The sequence below is a fragment of the Medicago sativa genome, chromosome 4, assembly GCF_051527215.1.
Source record: "Medicago sativa cultivar Bolivia chromosome 4, Bolivia_mono, whole genome shotgun sequence".
NCBI classification, from domain to species: domain Eukaryota; kingdom Viridiplantae; phylum Streptophyta; class Magnoliopsida; order Fabales; family Fabaceae; genus Medicago; species Medicago sativa.
Genome location: NC_140752.1, coordinates 48,089,782 through 48,101,783, shown reverse-complemented (window position 1 = coordinate 48,101,783; position 12,002 = coordinate 48,089,782). Strand labels below are relative to the sequence as shown.

General features: G+C 32.0%; 1 protein-coding gene across 2 annotated transcripts; it reads right to left on the bottom strand.

The window, feature by feature from the left end:
- Nucleotides 1-736: 736 nt before the first annotated feature.
- On the bottom strand, nucleotides 737-6,946 carry LOC146929449 (protein neprosin-like). 2 transcript variants are annotated; one of them, XM_085708235.1, is made up of 7 exons: nucleotides 6,800-6,946; nucleotides 6,633-6,713; nucleotides 5,842-6,030; nucleotides 5,084-5,245; nucleotides 4,796-4,849; nucleotides 4,539-4,694; nucleotides 737-1,180 (listed from the first exon to the last, which is right to left on the bottom strand). In XM_085708235.1, exons 1-7 carry the CDS (start codon nucleotides 6,914-6,916, stop codon nucleotides 788-790), a joined length of 1,152 nt encoding a protein of 383 aa, XP_085564361.1. In that variant the 5' UTR covers nucleotides 6,917-6,946; the 3' UTR covers nucleotides 737-787. The 2 variants fall into 2 exon arrangements, with proteins under 2 accessions (XP_085564361.1, XP_085564362.1); XM_085708236.1 differs by lacking the exon at nucleotides 5,842-6,030 and having other exon boundaries at nucleotides 6,800-6,934.
- Between the last annotated feature and the right edge of the window lie 5,056 nt (nucleotides 6,947-12,002).

The following is a 12,002-nucleotide window of genomic DNA, read 5'->3' as shown; positions in this document are numbered from 1 at the left end:
TTAACAACTTCGACTTGACTATGCAACTTCAACTCGACTATGCAACTCTTAACATCTTAAATCATCTTGACAATGCAAATGCATGTGGTACCAATCAGGGCATCAAGCCCCCAACATATTGAGCGTAAAAAGGCTCCAGGGCATCAAGCCCCCAACATATTTGAGCAAAAGCTCCAGGGCATCAAGCCCCCAACGTATTTGAGCAATGACTCCAGGGCATCAAGCCCTCAACTTGAATGAGTATGCATGGACTCAACTTCTTACAACTTAGATAACATCATGAACATCACATACGACTCCAATGACTTGGACAACATCTTACAACTTCACAACTTAGACCGACATTTACAACTTTATATTATTAATGGTCAACAACAGCAAAACAGCAACGTAAGGCAACATATAATAACTCTTAGATATCATATCAACATTAAAGAATGAACCACATCAACATAATCATCATAAATAATACATAAAGTGAATATATAACAATATCACATTACTAATAATTTTGATCATCTTAATTCAGGCTTTCTGGACAGCTTACAACATCATAAATAACTTTCATTCACTACCCCAAGGTCATCTCAAGACTGCACGTGCGAAAGGATCGCAAGGAAACAATTTTGGGCAACTATACTGAAGATTAAATCAATTCAGGAAAAGATGAGGACGGCTCAGAGTCGTCAATGTGGAATGTGTTTTGATTTTTGAAGTATTAAAGGGTATCACAATCTATAGCAATGATGAATCATAGTTTTATTTCATTATAAAATTTTCAATACAATCATATGCCACAATTGTGTCCACCAGGTCCACCATAAAGAAAAGCCTGCCTATACACAGATCCTGCATAGCCATTGTATCCCAAGTCATAACAATCCAATTTTGCATCAATATATTTCTTCATATCATCATATTCTACATCATTTTCATTATATTTTGAATCAATAATCGCAAGTCTTCCCATGAAATTCGAGTTTATAACTTTTTCTTTAGGCAATCTCCCGCTACCCATTGGGGGGCTATCCTTATTAGGTGGGGAAAAAGTTTGACCGCCAAATCTTATTAAAGATGCTCCGTTACTTAAGTGAGTGAATAATTCTTTTGGCCAATATCCAACATACACTGATTGAGGTTCAGGATCAATAATCAACCACCAATGACCTGTTGATTGATCCTACACATATTTAAACCATTAAGAGATATCTGAATAGGTTACAAGAAAATGATTCCAACCAAACAAAGTAAAAATAAAAAAAAGGCAAAATTACATTATGTGTCCTTTATCTCATTTATTTGGAACACATTAGTCTTTTATCTTTATTTTTTCCCGTTTAGATCCTTTATCTTTCATAAAAGCATGTATAAATCACTTTTCTCATCTTTTATTAAAAAATACATAACTTTATTTTAAAAAAAATATTTTCATTAAAAATATAAAAAAATTAGAAATAAGATGAACATTTCATCATCTTCATCTTCTTCCTTTGAATCTTCATCATCTTCCTTTAATCAAAAAAATTTCTACACAAATATATCTTCAAATATCATAAATTTATGTTATGTTCACCTTAAATCTTCTAAACACAAAAATCAAAACCCCAAATTCTCAATAAAAAAATTAAAAACAACAACAACAAATTAGTCGCTAAAACATTAATCTCAAACTTATTATTTAACATTTTCTCAAACTTAAAAAGTTTATATTATTTAACATTAATATCTCTCTCGTTCTTTGTCTGTTGAACCATATCGCACATATTCTGCACTATTGTAATCATGAAACACCACAAAATCAACATCAACAAAAAAAAATTATTCAAGGAAGATGATTAAGATTTAAATGAAGAAGACGAAGATTCAAAGGAAGAAGATGAAGATGATGAACATGTTCATCTTATTTCTGGATTTTTTTATTTTTTATAAAAATATACTTTTAAAAATAAATTTTGCACGCTGAGGGAGTATATAAGGACTTTAAGTCCAAATTCTTCATAATTTTCTTCACTTCCTCTCTCTAGGGTTCGGCACAAGTTCTTGCTCTCCATTCTCTCTAGAATTGTCTTCTCTTTTCCCACACAACACTTGAATCCTCACTTAATCTTCACTCAATCTTTCATCAAGACTAGAATCTAAGCAAGGCTTGATACTAAGAGTGTTGGCTAGAAGTTCTTCAAGCAAGCTACAACAACTTGATCTCTTCTCTTTAGAAATTGTTTCACTAGGGTTTGGTGCTAGGCTTAGAGTTCTTGAGCTCAACTGCAGATTCTATAAGGTGAGTTCTTAGATAGATTCCACCCATGAGATTGTGTGTTTACTCTTGTAGAAAATCATGAAATTTTAGGGTTTATTCATAGAGTTTTGTTACCCCTTTTCATGCCATGCTTGCTTAACTTGTGAATACTTGCTAAGTTAATGTTTTACAGGTTTCCTATGATCATTAGAGTCATATTACACTTGGATATACTTGGTTTTGAGGTTTTTGGGGTCAAAAATACCATTTTTGAAGGTGCTGGACTATCATAACTCGCTGGGACGAGCTATTACTCGCCATGGTGAGCTAGGCCACAGAACAGGGGGTCCTGCTCGCCCCCAACTCGCCACAGCGAGCAGCTGCTCTCCTCCCACACACAATCACTCGCCTAGGCGAGTAGACAGTGAGGAAACTCACTGTTTTGCTCGCATCAGGCAGTTTTGGCGATTCGCGAGGTGGTTTTCTCCTTGCTGTCTTTTTACAAAAGTGAACCCTTCAAACGAAGATCCCATTGGATTAATATTGAAAAGATATTCTTGAAAGTGAAGCAAGTATTTAACTAATTAAGTAATGCATGATATGCGAGAGAAATTGTAGGCTTATAATCGGGTAGCGAACTATACATTAAGAATGGGAATGAAACTAAAGCCTCAATATAGCTTATCTAGAATTAGAGTGTTTAGCATGAATACTTATACATATATATATGTTAAGACGTGAGACGATTAGTTTAATCTTTTGAGTAAGAAAGTATAAGTAAGAAGTAAGTGTCGTGCCACTTGCGATTCACACTAGGTTGAATCTCAAGCGTTTCCATTAGGCGAAACGGGATAAGCTTCGCAAGAGGGGCCCGTACGACACTAAGGCAGTACCGATGTTACCTTAGATAGGTTTCCATCGGTTAGATAGGGATTATGCTCGGGTTTACTCCACCCCGGGGCTCTCCGTAAAAATTGAACTCAGATAATGTATTGTTCAACGCTAACCTCTAACTTAATGAATACGATTATGCATGTTATGATGTTAGACTTGAGTTAAGTTATGAAGATCACCAACGATGAACTAAGGGTTTTTCCTATTCGTCCGGTTTAGAAACGTGTCATGTAAAAGTTAGTATTAGGCCTTGATGCACTAGCGTATCTCGGTTTAGCGATCTTAGTTCCCCTCGATCGCCTTGACACGTAAGATGTAAGCAAAACCATTGTTTTATACGAAGTAACTATGACGGCTTTAGCACGCACTACCGTCTAAGCAAGCATATCCACACACGTATAATCAACCGTCAGGTTGTATTGTAGACACATGGTAACCGTAGGTTTTCCCCGAGGATACCTATAGCTTAGGAATAGGGAGCTCACTGAGACATTATGTCTCATCCCTCTCCTTATTTTGTTCAGGTTCATAGGTATCTCGTGGCAAAGGTAAAGAGAAAGCTTTGGATTGATCGTGCTTTCGTGGATCCAACTTTGTGTCTTTCTATTGATGCATATGTTATATTATGAGATGTGTTGTAATGAACTTTGTAGATAAGTTTCGTTCGACTATCTTTGTGGAAATAATGTAACATAAGACCTATGTTGGCTTTGTATTTAAACTCTCGACTGATGTCGTTTCTGTATTGTATAATTAATGTACCCAATATCAGTTTTAATGTACTTATTGAAAATTCTAGACACTTTCAATTTGGGCGTTACAAAATTTATGTATTATTTTTATAAAAATTGATTAAAAAAGGATTTATATGTGCTTTTATGAAAGATAAAAGATCTAAACGGAAAAAATAAAGATTTTTTTTTACTGAGTCAAGAACGAGGAAGACATCAAAGAGCCGGTAGACACCCCGACAACGTCGACACCCCAGGGAACTCAAATCCTCTGCCGCTCACCCATATAATATATATATAGAAAAAAATAAAGATAAAACACTAATATGTTACAAATAAATAAGATAAAGGACTCCTAATGTAATTTTGGCTTAAAAAAACAAAAACATCAACTCATAATAATGAGTTTTAGCTATTTTAGGTCTTCTACTTAATTATCATTATTTTTCAATTAATTTAATTGCCACTTTTTAAAATTTCTCAATATTATCTTTCAAGTAAAAAATAATGTACTGATTATTACAAGCCTTAAATAATCTTTTCTTGTGTGTAAGCCTTAAATAAACTGTTATATAACAACAACAAAAAAAGCATTAATATTGTCAATTTGTAGTAATAGTTTGTAGCAATAGATAGTATTATAAAATATGTGAGTACATTCATATTTATATTTTTACCTGTTTAATTTTGGCATGTAATAATTTTTTCTTAGGCGATCCAATGGAACTAGTGGGTCTTAAGATAACTCCAAGAGCATTCGCTTTGTTACGGTTAACTTGCACGAAACCCGGACAAACATGATTGAAACACCCGGTTTTTTTGTGACCATCAACCTACATGTTTGTATAAAATTGAGCTTAAGCACAATCACATTATTTTTTTGATTCGATGACATTATTTTGAGTTATGTGATGCATTAAAGTCATTATCTTACCGTCCACTGACCAGTTAGTCGCAGTTGGCTGTCTCCATATAAGCTTGGGTGAACCTTATACATCGAAAATGGATGTGAATAGTATATTAATTATAAAAGGGATATTTTCGGTACAATATTAAAATGAAGTTTTATACGCATAATAATATGAAACTATCAAATATCAATACATTGGTAAGAAGAGATCAATTTAAGGAATGAAAGATTTCTCTCTCTAGTACAATGTAATCTAATAAAATTTAAAAATAAAATAAAAAATCTGCATAAATGTAATGATAAGTAACTTACCCCGGTACCAACTTTTATGCTATTAAGTTCCGTTGGCGGTCCACTTTCAACCCAAATTGAAGATATGCTATATTGATTTTCTTCAATTGATAGATTATACAAGCCTATCATCGCGTATGCTCCATGAAATATCATGTTTTGGGTTGTATCAAGGGTTACAGTCTAGAGAGTATAAAAACATACAATGTTTAAAACATATTTGTTAGCAATATATGATAAAATGGTTTGATGTGAAAAATTTGAGATATTACAATGTACCAAATAAATTTATCATGTTGGTTATGTCTTATGTTTAATATTTAAATATATATTTAATTATTATCCAATATGAACCACAATTCAACTATTAAACCATGAATTGTCTTCATATTCGTGTCTGTTTTGTTTGTAGAATATATATATATATATATATATATATATAGAGAGAGAGAGTGTGTGTGTGTTAAGAACACTGATCATTTTCTAACACTTTCTAAAACTCACTCGCTTATTGGATAAATATGGGTCTCACACTTTAGAAACGAGTCTCTTATAAAGTGGTGGGACTCACGCGTGTTTCATCTAATAAAAAAGTGATTTTTTTTTGACAAGAGAAAAAAAATGAATGTTAGAAAGTGCGTATTCTTAATACTTCTCATACATAAGTGTTCGCCCACAGCCTGGTTACGACAATTGGGCACTCTCCTAATTCCAATCTGATCCCTAAAAAAAAATATCATAGTCCATGTAAAATGTATCGATTAAAAATATCTACTTACATGATAGTCAGGCGAGCTTTCGGAATTTTGCTCAAAATTATCAATTTGTAACTCCGAAGACAAATTAGTAATAATTTGACGTCTCCTTGTCATGTTGTAGATAGGAACTTTTCCTGTTGGACATTCATCCACGATTTCTTTATAGGATGGTCTACTTCGCACGTTGTTCCTTGCGAAAGTTGGGTAAAGCTATGTCGCAATGAAGAGGGAACAAATTGAGATTGTGAACAATTAGTTGCAGTTGGAGTTGAAATTCCTTAAAAAAGAATAAATTAATCTCTAATAATTTTTTAGATTTGAAATGTAGAATAATAAATTATTTTAGGTTTTTTTTACGTTACCCCTCGATGATTTTGGGTTAATTTACCCCTTTCAAACAATTTTTATTTCTTCATCTTTATCTTTAAAATTAGTTAACATTTTCATCTCACGAACATCAAAGTTTCTCATCTCTTCAATTTAACATGTGATCTCCATCTTTTTCGTTTCATAATCGAATCATATTTGTTATTAGGGTTAATTTACCCTTAATTCATTAAGAGTAATGTATGTTGGTTTTTTCTTACAATTAGTTATCATTTTCATCACAAAAACATCAAGTTTCTTCATCTCATTCATTCAACATGTGATCTTCATCGCCTTCATTTTAGAATTGAATCATATTTATTATTAGGGGTAAATTACCCCAATTTATGAAGGGGTACTGTAGGCTTCACCTTTATTTTGTTATATACAAATTACAATTATCATGATTCTCTAACTCTTCATTAAATAACAATTAACTACTGCACCTGAATTTTGTGATTTTTTAGCAAGGGATGTTGTAGAGCAGGTTGCTTGTACATATCAACACAGTCAAAATCATTGTCCACCTGATATTGAATTTCTTAACCAAAATTACAATCAAGCAAATCATGTGTAAAACAAATTTATCAAGGAAAATAAGTCACGGAAATACCATGCTGATATCTGATGCAAAAAAATGATGTTCCTCATCTGGTAGAATTTTGCTTCTTGCATCAGCGTTTGAATAAGTTGTGCACAAACTAAGAACTAGAAAGAGAACCAGAGCCATAAGTTTTATGATGTTACTTTCAAGGATATCTAATACTTCTACTTGTACGAACACACATATATATAGGGGTGTTCAAAACCGAACCAACCCACTGGAAAACCGTAAACCGAAACCGCAAAAAACCGCATTTGGTTCGGATGTAATCAGATCAGTTTTTTACTCAACCGCATGATTTGGTTTGGTTTGCGGTTTTCATTTTAACAACCGAACCATACCGATCCAACCCAAACCGTATTGGTTTGGTTCAGATTTTATTTTTAAAGTCAACCGAACTAAACCAAACCACATACTTTTTTATGTCGCGGTTCGGATGATTTTTACGCTCAAAACTGAACCAAACTGCACTGTGAACACTATATATATATAAACACACACACACACAGGGGGCTACTAACTTGCACCCACCTAAAAACACTAAGGTGCAAGTTAGCAAGCTACTCCTACTAGTTATTTACCAAAAAACTCATTTATCGTTGTTCAAATCAATTTTAAATAGAAGGATAGTTTTGTAAATTTAGTTGATTAAAAAAAACAATAATTTTTTGAAACATGCTGTAACCGTTTTTCCAACAACGTTGAATCCATTTACCTGTTGTGTTAAATTACTCTAGTTTTTCATGGTTTTTTTTCCCTTCCTTAGAAAATATACTATTGATAAAAAAAAAAACACGGTCTGTAAAATAACAAAATGCACTGATCACCAAAAAAATATTTAACAAAAAATAGATTAATGTCATTTTTCTAAACGAACCTGAAAGTTTGTTTTGCAATATGATTAGTGATTAGAAAAAAAAAAATCCGTCAAAAAGCTTTCAGGTTCGTTTAGGTCACTTTCTATTTACTAGTCAAGAAAAAAATATGACAAAATAAACTAGTCAGGAAAAAAATATGACAAAATAAACTAGTCAGGAAAAAAAAAAGCCTTTAGTGATGAGGAAAAAAGAAAACAGGAAGCATGTGCAGGAATTGGTTGTCGTGTTTGACGGAAGAAAATGTGTTATCTTTTGTTTTTTGTTTTTAAAAAAAGTGGAATAGACAAAACTATCCCTTAATTTTAAGTAACTTGAACAATGGAGATTGATTTATTTGTAAAATACAAGTGGATGTGTAGCTTGCTAACTTGCACCTTAATGTTTTTAGGTTGGTGCAAGTTAGCAGCCCCATATATATATATATATATATATATATATATATATATATATATATATGTATATGTATATATGCTGGAAGAAATTAACAATTCAATTTTATGTGAACATTAAAAATTAACCTTCCTTAATTATAATATTGATCATTTGTCCACAAGATCTAACTCAACTAGTAAAATTATCAAAATTTCTATATTGGACGTCATGGTTAACGTTTAAACCCCGACTCCTCCACTTATGTGTGTGGGTTTCAAATGAGTATTTTCATTTTATTTATCTAACAAAAAAAATATCGATCTTTTGATTAAAAATAAATGCATGATATAAATTATTAAAGTCTTTCAAAAAGATATAAATTATTTAAGGATATGATTAGTATTAAGGAAATGTTAACTTATGACCTTAGGACACATGTTAAAAATTCCACTAATAGAAATTATGTATTGGAAATTGTGTTAATTTATTGCTCAAAATAAATACTACCTCCGTCCCTAATTATAAGACCCTTTTGAAAAAATAATTTGTCCCTTTTTATAAGACCCCTTTGATATTTCCAAGTACATTAATTATTTCTTTACCAACATACCCTTATTTATTTTGCATTTTTTTCTTCAATCAACAATAAATATTATATTGAAAACATCAATTAACTCTCTCTCTTAAGGATAAAATTGTAAAAACAATAGTAATTATATACAAATTTAATACTACAACCAACTTTCTTAATCTCCGCAATTTTGGCAAAAGGCTCCTATATTTAGGGACGGAGGTAGTATTAATTTTTTTTCATCAAATTCTTACAAGAATGAAATTAATGTTTGAAGTATAAGTTAACATGACCCTCAGTATTATTATTGAACATGTATCCGCTAAACATCAATAAAAAATAGTAGTTACGAGATTTATTAAGAAAAAAAAAAGTTAAAGTTGATTTTATAATATCAAATGAAAAAGGAAAAAAACATAACTATGATTTAATGCATTTTAATTGCATTTAAGACAATAAATGTATTTAAATTGCATTTAAGATAACTAAATGCATATAGAGAAGTTGACTTTGACTATATCATTTTCTTATAGACAATTAAATGCATGGCTTCTACGAATACTAGGCCTACGTTGGCTATTTTGTCTGGATTGCCTCCAAGTCCTTCGATATGTTCAAACTGCATTCAATAGTAACAACAATGCAATGGATCCAATCCAACTAATGAAACTGGTTTTTTAAAGTCACTTTTCCTATTTTCAGTTCATCAATATTCATTTTCCCAACCTTCAACTATTGCAGACCAAGAAGAAAGTGACATCACGACTCCGAAACTGAAGTGGGAGCTAATCTCAAGTGCAGCCGGATCTGTGTTTTTTCTGCTGTGACATTCTACATACGAATGTAAATGACAGTGGTGTCGTAATTAAGAAAGATACACATGCTATAATACCACTATAACAATGAATCATTGTTACGACAATGTATACGAATTTTGGGTATGCAGCTCTCTGAGTTCCTAAGATTGCTAGAGATGGTGTCTTTATGTGACACTAAAGCTTTTACGACAATACAACTAAAACATGACTTCATGTAGTGAAATTAGTTCACTGATAACAAGTAGAATGTTTATGTACCAAGAAAAAAATTGACACATTTATTATAGAATGTAGTGAAATTAGTGAACTTATCACATAGATCTAATCATGTAATTTTATGAATGTTTATGTACCAAGAAAAAAATTGAGAATGTTTATTTGATAGGTATATTGTTGGTGTTCTTTTATCTAAAATGATTGTAATGACCGATTCTATATTTTATTGGAGTACTTTTTCTTTCGATGTTTGTGATGTTGATTCCCATTTGCACTCATTCTACGAATGATATTGTTTATATATATATATATATATATATATATATATATATATATATATATATATATATATATATATATATATATATATAGGGTTATGTTACAAGACACCTTCATAAAAAGTAGTGTGGTGTCTTTTATCAAGTCACACCTCAAGGTGTGATTTTCACTTTTTTAGTTATAACTTTGATAAAAGACACCTTCATAAAAAGTAGTTGGTGTCTTTTAACAAATGCTCATAGAGTAACTTGATAAAAGACACATTCACAAAAGGTGTCTTCTATCATAACCCATATATATATATATATATATATATATATATATATATATATATATATATTATTGAAGAGTAATATGTTTTTTTTATTTCTTTATTGAATTGTGGGTTTTTATAGATTTTATTGTATTATTCATGTATTCGTTAGTCCGATATGGAAATACAGTTTATTTTGTTGTCAAATATTCTTTGGAACATTGTTTTTTCGGTTAATTTTAATGTGTGAATGAATTTTTTATGTTTGCAGGATTCATAAGAAATAATTATACCGGCAATGCTATATCCAAAGACAAAATTGATAGCGAAATTTTCTCAAACTTCCATTTCTATGTATTTTTAAATAGTACAAGATTTATGTCATACCCCAATTTTTGACGTAAGGACATAATACAATAATACAAAACAATATCTAATCCTCCCAACACTATTATTAGTGATAACATTAAATAGTGATAATAATGAAGGGATCAATCTGGATGACATAAATAGTGACATAAAAATTGATACCCCAATTATTGTCAATTGAAATAGTGATTGATGTTTTGGTTCTGGAGTTGGGAGGATTAGATATGGTATTAGGGATGGCGTGGTTGAGTACGTTGGGAGAGGTGCTCACGGATTGGAAGCTTTTGACGATGCAATTTGTCCACAAAAATCAATTGGTGAAACTCCAAGGTATTGGGGGAAAGCAAGACAGTCAAGGTGATCTGAACTCGTTCTTAAAAGATATACATGGAAGGATTGGATTGGAAGGATGGTGGCCTCAGTTTCAATCCATTGAGGCTGGTACAGTTCTGGAATCACAAGATCTCAATGAAGTTTTGGGAGATTTCCAAGAGGTGTTTAAGAGTCAGATTCTTCTTCCTCCTGAGAGGTCCATAGTGCATCAGATTAATCTCCTCCCAAATCATGGTCCTATAAATGTCAGGCCCTACAGGTATCCTCATCATCAGAAAGAAGAGATTGAGAAGCAAGTGGCTGAACTCTTGGAAGCAGGAATCATTAGGCCAAGTAAAAGTGCTTTCTCAAGTCCAGTAATTTTGGTAAAGAAGAAAGATAAGAGTTGGAGGATGTGCGTTGATTACAGGGCCCTTAACAAAGCTACAATCCCAGATAAGTATCCCATTCCTATTGTTGATGAATTATTAGATGAATTGAATGGAGCTGTCATGTTCTCAAAAATTGATTTAAAATCTGGTTATCATCAAATTAGGGTGCATGAGAATCATATTGCTAAAACAGCTTTTAGAACTCATAATGGCCATTATGAATATCTTGTTATGCCATTTGGCCTGATGAATGCTCCTGCCACTTTTCAAGCTACAATGAATGATATTTTTAGGCCTTATTTGAGGAAACTTGTCTTAGTCTTTTTTGATGACATTTTAATATATAGTAAAAATATGCTAGAACATTTGGATCATTTGAAGTTAGTTTTAACTCTGCTATTAGACAATAGTTTCATAGCTAATCAATCAAAGTGCAAATTTGGATGTGTCCAGATTGATTACCTTGGTCACATTATTTCTGGAAAAGGTGTAGCAGTGGATCCTGAGAAAATAGAGTGTATTGTAGCCTGGCCTGAACCTAAAAATGCAAAAGGTGTACGTGGTTTTCTGGGTCTTACTGGATACTATAGAAGGTTTATCAGAGACTATGGGAAAATTGCCAAACCCCTAACTGAATTGACAAAGAAGGACAATTTTTCATGGGGGCAGATGCAAATAAAGCTTTCCAACACTTGAAGAAGGTAATGACCACTCCTCCAGTCCTGGTTCTTCCCAATTTCAATATACCCTTT